Source organism: Eublepharis macularius, chromosome 3 (genome assembly GCF_028583425.1).
Source record: "Eublepharis macularius isolate TG4126 chromosome 3, MPM_Emac_v1.0, whole genome shotgun sequence".
Classification (NCBI taxonomy): domain Eukaryota; kingdom Metazoa; phylum Chordata; class Lepidosauria; order Squamata; family Eublepharidae; genus Eublepharis; species Eublepharis macularius.
The window spans coordinates 78,336,581-78,351,945 of NC_072792.1; the positions used below are offsets into that span (position 1 = coordinate 78,336,581).

Below are 15,365 nucleotides of genomic sequence, written 5' to 3' on the forward strand. Positions count from 1 at the left end.
TCCCTCATACCTCAGGCTTTGCTTGCAAAAGCTCATGCTGCAAGCTGGGTCCTTCACCGATAAGCCTCTACGTCTGCTGTCCACACAGAAGCTGGGTCCTTCACCGATAAGCCTCTACCTCTGCTGTCCACAGAGAACTGCATCATGTGTTCCACTGGAATTGGCCATGTTTCCTTCAGTCCCACCACCCTCCTGAAGTCTGAGAACTGACGGACCATGCAATCATATGACCTGTGGGTGCTTGGAGCAATGGCTAAATGCATCACCCTGTACGCTTCTGTCTTCCAAGTGTCCACAGCTTCTGAGGCATCCAAGCTGGCTACAAGTCAGCCTCAGGGGCAAGCTGTTGAAAACGCTCTATCTGTTGGCGAGATAATGTATTCGCCACTCCATTGTCAATCCCTGGAATGTGCCTGGCTTTGAACCATATGTTCAACAGCAGGCAATGGAGCGTAAACGGTCTAACCAACCCCATAACCCGTGGTGACCTAGAGGAGAGAGAGTTGATCACATGAACCACCGCCAAGTTGTCACACCAAAAGTGGACACAGTGGTTGACCAACTCATCCCCCCATAGGTAAACTGCCACCAGAATAGGGAAAAATGCTAAGGTCAAATCAGTAGTCAAGCCCTCACTAATCCTCTCTACCGGCCACTGGTCAGCACACCAGTGTCCCCTAAAGTATATACCAAAACCAGTAGACCCAGAGGCATCCGACGTTACCTGAAGCTCTGCCTCAAACAGCAAGTCCTCCCTCCAGAAGGAGGGAACAAATTCCTCCCAAACCCATGCCACTATTAATTCACAATCTGTGATGTGGCAGCTGCAGTTGCCCCATATTTATTTGTTTGTTTACTTATTTTTAACTTGCCCTCCCCACAAGCGGACTCAGGGTGAGGTACAACATTGGTTAAAATACAAATATATAGCATCACAAAGCCACATTAAAAAGGCTCTCCCAGGTGCAACGACCCAGCAAGCAAAGTTTAAATGTCCCACCAACTGCTGCAACTCCAAAAGGGAGACTTTGTCCTTTCCTTTAACCATAGCAAGGGGATCTCTAAGATCAGCCAGTTTATCAGCTGGTTAACATGATGCCTGCCGAACTCTATCAAGCTCAATACCCAAGAAAGTCAAGACGGCTGCTGGGCCTTCTGTCTTTTCGTGGACCAAAGGAACAACTAACTCATAAGCCAATTTCACAAAGCAATCCAAAAGTCTGGCACATTGACCACTTGCAGCGGGCCCCACCAGGAGAAAATCATCAAGATAATGAGCGGTGTCCAGGCAACATAGCCGATGACGCAGTGCCCACTCAAGAGCTGAAGCGTTCAAAAGCAACACAGGAAATGGAACACCCCATAGGGAGTGCCCTGTCCATGTAAAACTGCTCTTCAAAAGAGAATCCCAACAGCTTGAAGTCCTCGGGAAGCACTGGTAAAAGACGAAATGGAGACTTGATGTCGCATTTGGCCAATTCCGCTCCAAACCCACAGCGCCGTACCACCATAACAGCCTGATCAAAAGAAGTGTAGTGAACAGAGCACATATGCTCCGGGACCCCCTCTGGAATAAGACAGAAGGTAAATTAAACAAAATTCACCAGCCACCTTTTTGGGCACAACTCCCAAAGGGGAGATTCGCAAGTTAGGAACTGGAGGAGATGCAAAAGGGCCTAACACCCGGCCCTCAGCACATTCCTTCGCAATCTTTTTCCTCACAACCGCTTCCATGCCCACCACAGAACGCAGGTTATCAGCCATGAAAGGAGTCCTGGGACCCTGAAAAGGGATCCCAAATCCCTTAGTAAACCCCTCCCACAAATATTTAGCATCGTCACATTTGAGATATAAATCTAGCAGCCACTTAATTTCCTTCATACAAAACAACAAGCCCAATATCCTGTTGGAACCAGAAAAGCACAAAGTAGAAAACCACCCGGATATTCACAAAAATAGTCTCAACATTTATGCAAAGTTATAGCAGTGTTATATACAAATTTGTCCAATGTGCAAACAGTGCTATGAATGTATCAGTCCCAGTCATCCCACCCTTCAGGGGTTGGACAGGGGGGTTCAGTCTTGCCTGCTCAGGGGACGTTGGGCCCTTGGTATTCATTCCCATGGATGGGTTGGTCATTGCCTCAGTATGGCCAGGCCTTTTATGGGGCAGTCCCATTCAGGGCTTTGCCCTTTGGGGATACTGCTTTGCCCTTGCGTGATCATCTCACCCAAACCACTCGGGACAAGATCCTCCATGGCGAGTATGTTGATATATTCACCCTTCTCTTCAGGGAGCTGGAGAACAAGGATAAGGAGGACTTAGATGACAGGGATAAAGTGCATTTAAAGTGCAGGAAAGTTGATTGTACTTGGGTCGGTTGACTGCCTGGGTTCTTTATATATGCTGGTGTTATTGCTAGGGTTCAGCCGCTACGGGCAGCAGCCCTTTTCCAATATGAGAACATCATTTACAGGGCATATAGGGACTTCGGTGGGGCTGCTTGGCTCCAGTATGATGAGAAGTTCCGAATGAGGGGTGGCCCTCAATCCATATTTGTCATGGGATCAAATTCACCAGCAGCTTTGGCTGCAGGTGATGTCACCTTCCAAGCCTAATACAGGTGATCAATCTGACAGTGGTCACCTGATTCAAAGGGTGTTCCATCCTGTAGCCCCTCAGCAGTCAGCACCCCACACTCCTGCGGGGCAGCTGGTTCAACCCCAGCTGCTCTCCTAGGAGTTTGCATATCAGGGGGTCTGCTCTAGGAAGTTTTACAAGTTTGGGCATGAATGTCCAGTGTGTAAGGGCCCACATTCCTTCCTGGCCTGCAAGAAGCAACACTAGAAGGGAGGTGGGGTGGTGGTGGTTCCCAGCAAACTGGAAAAGGGTCCCAGTCCCATAAAGCTGAGGGAACTTAAGCCTTTAGGAATAGAGGCTATCCTGAAAGAATTGTGCATAGGGCCAGGATTAGGGTGGACCAGACTTCTAGACAGGGTCTTTTTGAGCAGAGAAAGAGGACTGAGAAGGGCAGGCATTATTGGTCAGTGGATTTTACACCTCTGTCTAAATCTCTGCATAATATAAACCGGAGGCACTGGAGTCTCGTATCAGACATAGAAGGATGTGAGATTCCACCCTGTGTCAGTTATAGACGCACCAGAAATCTCAAGGAAATGGTGTCACATTCGGATATAACTAGAAGGGCTGTGGAGTCCAATCTGCCTAAGGGCAATTATAGATGTGGTCATTGTGCAATTTGCCCATTGATCTTAGAGGGCAATGTGCTGGAGATACCAACCTCCAATAAGAAGATACATATTAAACACTTTGCCACCTGTCAAACACCTGCAGTAGTATATCTCCTTATCTGCCCCTGTAACAAACTTTACGTGGGCAACACCATCAGACTTTTAAAGGTGACGGTCCTGGAACACATTTCCAGGATTAGAAACAAGGTGCTGGAGGCACCTTTAACAGAACATTTTTTAGAGACACATCATACCACAGAAATTAAGGTAGCTGTATTATTTGTGGCACAGTCAATCCCTTCTCGTTGTACCAACAGAGAGTTATTGAGACGTGAAACAGAATGGATTTTCATGTTAAACACCTTAAAACCTCAGGGGTTAAACAGTGATATTTCTTTCCAGTGTTTTCTGGGTTAGAAGAAGAAAACCTTTCTGATGTTACTGCACCTTTAAATCAACATGGTTTTCTTAAGTGTTAGGAGGCAGAAGCCTATATATACAGATTATTAACACCTGGAGAGTCACGCGGACCTGGGATTCTGCGTCACTCTGGGTTTTCTGGAATGAGTCAGCTTTCAGGGTAAGCAACCCAGGGTGGGGTCATTTAGTAAATAATGAAAAACAAGATGCTTGTGGAATTCAAATCTTTATGGGCAAGTGCATGAATTAGTGTGTATATGCTCTTCATTGTGTTTGTGTAGTGATCCACCAGCCCCTGAGCAAGTCGTACTGACAAAATCTGCCGCTTAGCCAGCTGCAGTTAGGGCTGCATGCGGTTGGACTCCTTGTACAACATCTTTATGAACATCGTGTGAGGCACCTGCAAGGATAAAAAGACAAAAGCAGATGGATTTTGTTTTGACTCATACTTACCATTCTTCTTCATCCATGGAGATCTTGCCTTGTTCATAGAAGAAACGGAACGGGGCACGCAGTTCCCTGCGGCAATTGGACTATTGGGAAATGATAAATGTATTTTGCATGCAATAAGCTAACATAATTGCAATGTTTGCACATTGGACAAATTTGTATATAACACTGCTATAACTTTGCATAAATGTTGAGACTTAAGTTCCCTCAGCTTTATGGGACTGGGACCCTTTTCCAGTTTGCTGGGAACCACCACCACCCCACCTCCCTTCTAGTATTGCTTCTTGCAGGCCAGGAAGGAATGTGGGCCCTTACACACTGGATATTCATGCCCAAACTTGTAAAACTTCCTAGAGCAGACCCCCTGATATGCAAACTCCCAGGAGAGCAGCTGGGGTTGAACCAGCTGCCCCGCAGGAGTGTGGGGTGCTGACTGCTGAGGGGCTACAGGATGGAACACCCTTTGAATCAGGTGACCACTGTCAGATTGATCACCTGTATTAGGCTTGGAAGGTGACATCACCTGCAGCCAAAGCTGCTGGTGAATTTGATCCCATGACAAATATGGATTGAGGGCCACCCCTCATTCGGAACTTCTCATCATACTGGAGCCAAGCAGCCCCACCGAAGTCCCTATATGCCCTGTAAATGATGTTCGCATATTGGAAAAGGGCTGCTGCCTGTAGCGGCTGAACCCTAGCAATAACACCAGCATATATAAAGAACCCAGGCAGTCAACCGACCCAAGTACAATCAACTTTCCTGCACTTTAAATGCTCTTTATCCCTGTCATCTAAGTCCTCCTTATCCTTGTTCTCCAGCTCCCTGAAGAGAAGGGTGAATATATCAACATACTCGCCATGGAGGATCTTGTCCCGAGTGGTTTGGGTGAGATGATCACGCAAGGGCAAAGCAGTATCCCCAAAGGGCAAAGCCCTGAATGGGACTGCCCCATAAAAGGCCTGGCCATACTGAGGCAATGACCAACCCATCCATGGGAATGAATACCAAGGGCCCAACGTCCCCTGTGCAGGCAAGACTGAACCCCCCTGTCCAACCCCTGAAGGGTGGGATGACTGGGACTGAGATACATTCATAGCACTGCCATTTGGGCTACCCAAGGGCACCTGGCCCCACTGAGGCCAACAGGTGAATGAGTAATGCCCTGCGATTTACTAGCTTGTGGCTCAGAGCAGTCAAGTGTGCTGAACTGGAAGGCCCCTGAGCAGAAAACTGCCCCTAAGGTCCCCAAGGCCATGCTTGTCCCTGTTGAGACCAGCAAGCCTTACCTTCAACATCACCTTGTTCCACAGCAACCGCAATGGGTGCAGGTTCAACCACCTCATCCAGGACTTCTGCCGATGGTGCATGTTCCTTCTGGCCTCCTCCGGCGCTTCCAGTCCCACCAGATGCACTTTCCAGTGCTGAAAGACGAGATAAGATGTCACACTGGAAGGTTAATGTAGAAGTGGGCTTAGTGGCCCTCTGCCACTGCTTGCTACCTGACCCAGATGCTGCAATTCCCTTGGCCTGTTCCAATGCAGCAATCGAATCCAAAATTTCTTGTCTGCTAGAAACGTCCTCATCATCCGATGAAGACAAGGCAGGAACAGCTCACATAGGAGCAGGCCATTTAACTGGCCGCTTTCCTTTGGATTTACCACCTCCTTTCTTTTGAGGCATGGCTAGAAAGCACGAAAGCTAATCACTCCCTTTATTGAACAGATGTCCTAAAATGGCTGCCACTATAGAACAATAAGATGGCTGCCCCTATAGAGGCCAATATCCTAAAGCCTCCTAAGATGGCCACTCAAGCCCACACTTAAAATGACCTCCCAACTCCCTGAACAAAGATGTCTGCCTCTGCTTGCCTAGAACCACGGCTAAGACTATTAATCACTGGTGCCCAAAACAAAGATGGCTGCTACTAAGCCCCGCAAGGCCTGCGTGAAGCAGGACCAGCCCAACCCAGCACAACTGAGGCAAGCTTCCCAATCCAACCACAGTCCCACAGTGAAGGAAAAATTAGCGCCCAAGACCCAGTGAACAAGCCAGATGCCCCCAAGGACAGAAAACAGCCACGCTATTTCCAACCGGGCCCGCCCCACGTCCAGGCTAAGGCCAGAACCAAGTCCCAGAGCAGCACCAACCATGGATCTGGATGCCACTACCACCCGCCTAACATATGCAGCCCCAGCTGCCGCATGACTGCCCCGGGTGCAAGAGCTGGCACAAGACACCCTGGCTTACCCCCAACCAGCCAGTGTGGGACCGCTCCTGAAACCACTGGAACGGTGGGCAACGCCCACCACCACCCAATCAACCCACGCCATGCAAAAGCAGAGAGCTAGAGCTGGCACGGGCCTGCCTGATTTTTTAAAAAAGGAGAAGGCCCTGGGTGCCCCGGGCCACTGCCACCCGCTTGGAGCAGCACCTATCAGCCCTCAACAACCGGAGCCTGACACTACCAAAGGCGGAACTCCGCCCCCTAAAATCCCATGCCAGGCACTTCTCTCCGCCACTCTCCGCTGCAGTGAGCTCCGCAAGCATCGCTTGAAGGATGAGCAAAACACACTCAGCACCCTCTGATATAGAAATAAAACCCCATGTTGGTTTCCCAACTGTTTACCCATTAGTCCCAACAAAAAGGCTTCTGGTTTAAAATGTACAGTAGTCTTTAGTATTTTTTGTATTACCATATGAATCTGGGTCCAAATTTTTTTAGTTTTATGGCAAGTCCACCAGAGATGATAAAATGTTCCTTCTTGTTTCTCACATTTCCAACACTTATTTGACATGCCTTTACTCATTTTGGCTAATCTATCAGGAGATATACACCACCGATACATCATTTTATAAAAATTTTCTTTTTAAGTTTAACACGGAACGTAAATCTAAGCCCCTTTACCCACATATTTTCCCATTGATCCATCATTATATTATACCCAAAATTTTGGCCCGTTTTACCATACAATCTTTCACAGATTATTCATCCATTTCAAATTTCAGTAACAATTTATACATTTTGGAAATAACATGTTCATCATTTGAACAAAGCTCTTTTTCAAACTCTGCCTTTTCCTGCTCAAAGCTCCATAGTTTTTAATCTAATTTAAGTCTTTGTAAAAGCTGAGCATGTGCAAACCATTGGCATTTATAACCTTTAGCTATTAAATCCTCCCTTGTCTTCAATTTGCAATCTTCTTGTGAAAATTCTAATAAATCTCCACGTCGACCATCCCTGTTTGAAAGTCTTCTCCATTCTGTATAATGCTTCCTGTGTTGAAAACCAAAGTGGTGTCTTCTGTGTTAGTCTCAATTTATATTTATTCCAAATTTTCAAAATAGCTGTCCTAATACAATGATTTTTAAAGTCTGCATTGACCTTTACTTTGTCATACCACAAATAGGCGTGCCATCCAAATCTCAGGTCATGACCTTCCAATGTCAAGAGTTTCTTATTTCTCAAAAGCATCCATTCCTTCATCCACATTAGACATGCAGAGGCATAATATTTTCAGTTCTGGTAAACCAAGTCCGCTTCTCTCCTTCGCATCCTGTAAAATTTTATATTTGACCCTCGGTTTTTTCCCTTGCCATGTAAATGCTGAAATATCCTTTTTCCACTGCTTAAATGATACATCTGAAGTTAACACAGGTATTGTCTGGAAAAGGAATAACATTCTAGGTAAAACATTTATCTTAATAACTGATATTCTTCCCAACAAGTACAACTGCACTTCATCCCATCTTATCATATCTTTTTAAAATTCTTTCCATGACTTAACATAATTGTTTGAGATAGGATACAGATCATCCTTGTCTTTTTCTAAAGGTTAAGGCTAGGATAGTCATTGGCTTAGAATATTTTAAAAGGGCATTCTCTTTTGGGGTTGTGTGTGTGTGATGAGATGCATGAAGAAATATCAAACATATTGTCTTTTTTCACTCTTTATTTTAAATTTTTCATAACATTCTTCAGTATAGTTTAAGAAACAGTAATTACATCACTCAATCACAATACAAGATGTTTCAATATAGCAAGAGATTTAGAATTTTACCATGTCAATCAAATGTACCATACACACACACAAACACAAACGTATATGAATTTATGAATCTCTGTCTTTTATGTGCAACTCTCATATAAAAATGGGCATCCATTTTCTACATAATTATTTATATAAAAGGAATTTGGTGCAGCTCTTGTGTCAACTTTTATTTTTTTCCATTTCATGTAACCGATGTCAAGCAAACATAAAAGTACTTCTATATTAGCATGAGCACATAATCACTTTCTTCAAACTTGTTCTATATTGCATAATTACAACAAATCTTTAAAAAGATTTTCAAGAACATGTAAACCTTTGCCAACATTTTGTGCAGAACCCCAGTATCTTATCAGGATGTGCTTAAGGCCACCAAATTAATTGCAGCTCTTATTAGTGTCTAGTGATCTAAACATACTCATTAACAGTAAGAAAGAAAATGGCATTACATAACTTAATTAAGATTAACAGTACACTACAGCCAATTTGAAACCAGAGTGTTTCTATTTGTGAGAAACATTATACCAAGCTTTTTACTTTGATATTCTGTAAATAATGTTGTATGTGAATAATTTGATTTTTCTTGCACCAGAGTTCTTAAGGAACATCTTGGAGAACAAGAAGTTTCCATCTCGTTAATCCTGGATTCAGTGGAAGAAGGAGACCTCGGAAATTACTCGTGTTATGTTGAAAATGGATATGGCCGCAGACACGCCACCGTTATTCTACTTAAAAGGGGTGAATTTATATATATATATATATATATATATATAATGCAGATGATTTGCACTCTAATAAGTGTATGTTTTATAAAGCTACTGATTTTTTCCTTAGCTCTTCTGGTCCTTGGTATGCTGAGAGCAAATGCTAGTTATTCTTTCCTGCTGTATGGGAACAGGATTTTAAAGAAATAAATAAGAAAAATACCATCATTAAAATAGTTGTCTGTTGAAAAAAATAGTTAAATATACTGTTTAATAATGTTTATATAGAAGATGACTTTAACAACCAAGGACTATGGGAACTAATAAAAATTTACTAGAGCTAGCTGGCAAGAAGCTATTGGTGATAGAAGTTTAATCGTTTTCTGTAAAAAAAATAAGTCTAAATAATACAGTAGATAGGTAGGTAAAGGTAGTCCCCTGTGCAAGCACTGAGTCATTACTGACCCATGGGGGGATGTCGCATCACAACATTTTCTTGGCAGACTTTTGTTACGGGTTGGTTTACCATTGCCTTCCCCAAAAATAATACAATAGCAAGGTTCAAACCTGTCATGGAAGGAAAAGTGAGGAAACTTGCTATGCAATGAATTCTAGTTTGCTCAGTTTTGTTGGGTTCTTGAAAGGTCTGACATTCATTCCCTGCTAAAATTTAGAAACTGGGTAGTGGAAACTCATATATACTGTCTTGTGCCATATGTAGCTGCTTGGAAGTTAAGGTCACAGGGAGAGGCGCTCATGACTGTCCCACTGACCACTGGTTGGTGGGTACATGGAAGAGGGCATTTTTAATTATAGTTCCATGCTTGCGCAACAATCTTCCCAGCAAGGTGTGTCTGCAGGAGGCAGCTGAAAACTATTTTATTCAGGATAGCTTTTTAGATGTATTTTAAACAGTGTTATTAACCTCTGTTTTTAACTGTTTTGATTGTTTATATCTAAATTTTTATTTGTTTTATATTGTAAAAATTGTTTGTTTTGTTTGTTTATGTTTTATACTATAAGCCTCTTTGAGCTCCTTTTTGGTGGAAAGGTGGCTAATAAATATTTTAAATAAATAAATAAATACACACTAAGAGAACTCCAATGTATGGGTCCTGTTTGCACCCAGGTATCTAGGCACCTACTGTACCCCTTTCAAAGGCTGGTGCTATGTGACTAGGCTGCCACTGCTGAGTGGCAGAAACTTGTAAACCAGGAATCCCCAACCTCTTTGAGCCTATAGGCACCTTTGGAATTCTTACACAGGGTGAGAGGTGCAACAACAAAATGGCTGCCACAGGAGGCAGAACCAAGTACAAAATGTCAGGGAGCAAGGTTATGCATAACTTTCATGGTAACTCTTCAAAATTTCAGGCAGAAGACAGATCCAACATGGCAGCTGATTGAGAGAGTCATCTCTGTGCTCTGTCATGCTGGTTCTGTTTTCTGGGCTTTATTGCCAGGCATGGTTGGGAATTACAACCTGAGCCTGTCTCCTTATTGATAGAAGATATACCAACATGTGATGCCGGATAGATCTGGGGGTTTATTTGGCTCTTTTTAATTAGAGAGCTGAAAAGCTCCCCAGTGTTCCAAGGACGGGAAGCATCAACAGAAGCAGAACTGAGGTGGCAAAAGTCAGGTAAATCTGCTGGGATCATTTGTATATACTAACAGATATCCTTCTGACTGTGTTAGGACTTCTGTTTTCTTTTTTCCCCCTCCTCTTCTTTTATAAGAACTCTCATAAGATTCCAAGAGGGAAACTACAAGCTGTGCTTTATTTTGCTGTCTGAAAGAAGGGGCCTGTAAAAGCTGCACTTCTCTACGTATAGACTTTGGGCTTCTAAAAATAATTGGAACTCTGACTTTAAAAGTATTATATTTAATTTTGGGGAGAGATAAAAGATCCTAACTAAGAACAGAATCTACTGGAAAGATTCTTCACAGAAGAATTGTTTACAGTTTTGCTTCATCGTTTTGTTTACAGTTTCACTTTGACATTTATCCCAAACATACCCAGCAACCAAGCCGATATTTGGGCATCATTTTTTTTCAGCATCATCCTTTTCCTCGCTCCTCTCTGTAGCTTTAATTTTGTGCCCTGGTTGTTTTGCCTTTTTTTTTCTTCAAAAGGAAATAAAGACACAACAGCCGATTTTAAACTGGCTCACTGGACTAACTTTGGATTACAAATTATTTATGTCGAGGAAGGACTTAAAGTTATAGTTATAAAGCCCATTCTTCAATCAAAATTCAATTCCTAGCTCATCATTTAAATGCATATTGTTGACTTAGAAGTCTTGTTACTATAATGCTTTTTGATTGTATTATGTGGATTTAAGTGAGGGTGAAAATGGCCGAACATTGAATATTTTGGCTCTGATGTCATCGATTATACTGCCACCTCTGGCTTGAAGAATGAACTGATATTCAACATCTAATTATCTTCCTTTTTCATATAGTCTAAGTTTGGAGAAGGAATTACAGCCATATAATCACTACCTACTGGCTTGAAAAATGAACTTACCTTTTTTTCCTTTTTTCTTACTAATCTATTCTAAGGATAGGCCCTTTCAGGTATTTAGATGAAGAAGGAGACAAGTCAAATTGAAGAAAATGGCAGCAGCTATGAAAAAGGCTAAAGCTGAACTAAGTTCAGAAGATGTCATAGATATAATATCTCAAAAAATAATCCCTCTTTTTCAAGTCAAATTAAAATTTTGTTTACAGAATTAAAGCAAGAATACAAAAATGCTTTAACCCAGAAGCAGCAAACTGATAATGAGACTCAAGAAGTAGTGGTGAAAAACAAGGCATCATTAACCCAACTGCAGCAGATGGACCAGACTACTCAAGGATTTTTCACTGGAATAAGGGAAAATTTTCAGAAGTTAAGAACTGAATCACTCTCTGGATTACAAGAAATAAATCAGAAAATTCAAGAAAACTATCAAGACATTCAAGAAATTAAGATACAACAGAAAGAATTCAGAGACATACAAGGAAAAATTGAATCACTGTAAGCACTATTAGCAAGCCCATCAATAAGAGCAGACCAGAGAATGGAAATTTTGGAAATGGAATTCATAAGCAATAATCTGGGGTTTCGCAAAATTTGAAAATCTTTGGATGATTTGGATTTAGAGAGTGCATTTGGGGGCGTAATATGAGACTATTTGAAAGTGCAAGGTGATTTGGGTCCAGGAGTCCCCTTGCAATGAGACGATCCAGTGAATATATGGCTTTTCAGAAACTGAGCAAACTACTAGAATCAAGGCATGCAAGTTGGAAGAAGGCACGAAGGAAGGAAGTACAAATGGAGATGGAGGGGAGTTGCATTTTAGAACTTGTACATTCTGTTATTTACAATTATTGTTGATTTACAAAACTGTTATAGAATATTTTTATTTCTTTTTTAATATCATTCTTATTGCTGTTCATTTTCATGAGTGGATTATTTTTTTTATAGAGAGAACAGATCAATTCATCAAATTTAGAACGTATAATTAATATTAAAATAGAGTAATTGTTAAGATAAATAGTTAAATTTATAAGCCAAAATACTAAATATTATGAGACTTTTTAAATATAGACTTTTTTAATAGGTAGCAGAAAATTAAGAAAACCCAAGAATGGCTATTGTTGAAATAGAACAACTGTAAAATTAAAATTTGAAAATGTTGAATATAAAATGCTGTTAAATTGTATGAATATGCCTCTATGGCTAAATTAACCTCTTATATGCATAACAGATCAACACAGGAATTTCTGGAAAAATAGATTTTTTTTAAAGCTGGAAATTTAATTGAGGACAGGGAGAGGAGCAATATTATGAAATTTAGCAGTGTTGTTATATATCTTGCTTATATTTTTTAGTGTAACTTAAATCTATTATTTTATTCTTGTTCAAGATCTTTTATGCACCATCGAATGTCTCCTTTTTCTTTTAAATAAAGTGTATAAACATTTTTTAAAAACATTTCAAGCAGACGTTCTGTTTAGTAGGATGTCTTTTAATCTGCATAGCCAACCATATTGCCAGTGGCCAGTCAGAAGCCCTGCTGGTCAAAAGCCTCACAGGTCCAGCTCACTTTCTAAAAATCACTTGACAGGCTCCAGGAAAGGTGTTGATGAGTGACATGGTGTCTGTGGGCACCATATTGGGGACCTTTGTGGTAGAAAATGCTCTCCATGGACAAATGGTATAAAAGGAGTAGAACCACCCAGTCTAGTAATTTAAATGCAGCCTAGTTGGTTCTGTACAGGTAGTTTTAGTGGTTTGGGCTACCCAGCCAACTGTTAAAAGTGTCTGTACAGATTTCATGGGGACAGGAGCCAGCCCTGTTGACGGGTCACAGTGAACACCTTTATAACCTGCATGTATGTGTGTGTCCCTGTATGTAAGAAAGAGCCAACATATGTTCACCTGGTCAACAGGGATTGAACAGGCATTCAGTGTAACTTATAAACAGGGCTATTGCCACTGCTCTGCCAGTGGTCAGTGCACTGGCAGATGCTGAGTGACCATCTCCTTATCAACAACAATTACTGTCTAATAACACTATGTAAATTTCTGTACAAACTCTTATTGCTGCATATAGAGTACGTGCGTATATCTGATTTATGGTGACCCCATCAAAGTCTTCCTCTGCAAAGTGTTCTTTGGTGGTCCCCCATCCAAGTACTGACCCTGTTTAGCTGCTAAGATCTGACTAGATGGGGCTATACCATGCTGATTTCCCTCCTGTGTATATGGAGTAGTACTGGAACATCTTGCATGCCTTGGCAAATCTATGGAAAGCCACTCATTTGTTTCCATCACCATCTAGTAAGTGCACTTTCCCCACACTAACAGTAGAGTCAATAATGTTTTTGTTAGCAACCTTCTTGCTAGCTACTTGAGCCTATATTGCTGTGAATTTAAAATTAGGAACTAACCTGAGCTTACAATCAATACACAAAATATATTTCTGTGCTGTGATGGTTCTGTGTTATTATACCTTAACTAGCTGATTTTTACATTAATTGTATCAGAGAATACATTTATGCTTTCTCAACTTGATACCAGAGATTTCTGCTGGTATCTCACAAAGTCATACTTACTTTTTTACAGCTTTTCTTTGCATTATCAAGGGCTGTTTGGACAAATGGTTCATGATGCCTTAGGTCCTCCCCATTTCCCTGCCCTCTCCTAATTTGATCAGTTCTTTAAAAATTGTTTTTAATATGTTTGTCCGTATCCATGTATTCACCAACCTTCGTGAGTAGTCTTTTTTCTGACTTCTCCAACTTTACAACCTATTCCAAGGGAAAAGAAGAATAGAGCTATTCCTTGCACTAAAGTTGTATTGCTCAGGGGCAATCCACATCAGAGGCTTACAATGCTCTGAGTCCATTGCTTAATATGGCACTGTGACTACCTGTATATAACAGTCTTGCAGCAACATACTGAATTAAGGTGATCACTACGAGCCAAAACACACGTTAAGAAATACCTAGGTTCAGCACGTGTTCTCTTACCTCAAGGTTTGCCGGGATCTGTAGGCGTCCTGGAAGCATAAAGTTTAGCATTTACAGAGCAGCAGGGAGGGGAAGGGAAATACAGGCGCCTGTATTTCCCTTCCCCTTTCTGCTGCTCTGTAAATGCTAAACTTGTTCTCTTACCTCAAGGTTTGCCGGGATCTGTAGGCATCCTGGAAGCTTAAAGTTTAGCATTTACAGAGCAGCAGGAAGGGGAAGGGAAATACAGGCGCGTGTATTTCCCTTCCTGCTGCTCTGTAAATGCTAAACTTTAAGCTTCCAGGACGCCTACAGATCCTGGCAAACCTTGAGGTAAGAGAACACGTGCTGAACCTAGGTATTTCTTAACGTGTGTTTTGGCTCTGAATCACCTAAAATCCCATGCAGCAAAATATTTAATTTTATATTGTGTCTTCCCCTCTCCCAATAGACAAATTTGACCTATTAACTGATCTAATGCATACTTGAAATGTACTATGGATGGAATGTGTATTTGCACTACAAATGCCTCTTCTCATTTTAAGGTTCCTGTATGAAAACCCTCTGTGAATGTTTTTAATCTAATCACGTTGTTGAGCTTTGCACTGCTATTTGTTCCAGTTCTGACCATTTAAGAGCCCTCACTACTAAAATGCAATCTGATTGTAGCAAGAGGTTACCCAAGGACATGGTTACTCAGTGGAATTATGAAATTTGAAAACAAAAAACAGAAATAGAAAAGGAAGTTGTCAGGAAAAAAATAGGATTTGAATTGTTTGAGAAGCTACTAGATTGTGTCTGTAAGATGTGAAACATACCTGATGCATGTAGTCAGCATATTTTGCATTTTGACAATTTTTTGAGTAAGATGAGAAATTAGCTGTGACAGATTTTTTAAAAATTGCTCTCTAACTTTCTAACTGGAGAACTCTACATAGCTACTAAGCTCTTATTCCTCACCATGGCAACATTTTAATAAGATTTCCTT

The 15,365-nt window shown here is 41.5% G+C and overlaps 1 protein-coding gene across 1 annotated transcript in view; it reads left to right on the top strand.

Moving 5' to 3' along the window:
* Positions 1 to 15,365, top strand: part of IL1RAPL1 (interleukin 1 receptor accessory protein like 1) — a 742,385-nt gene that overhangs the window by 636,260 nt on the left and 90,760 nt on the right. Inside the window, exon 7 of the mRNA XM_054974391.1 lies at positions 8,764 to 8,909. Within this exon, the coding sequence (XP_054830366.1) occupies positions 8,764 to 8,909 (146 nt within the window). The remainder of the gene's footprint in view (positions 1 to 8,763; positions 8,910 to 15,365) is intronic.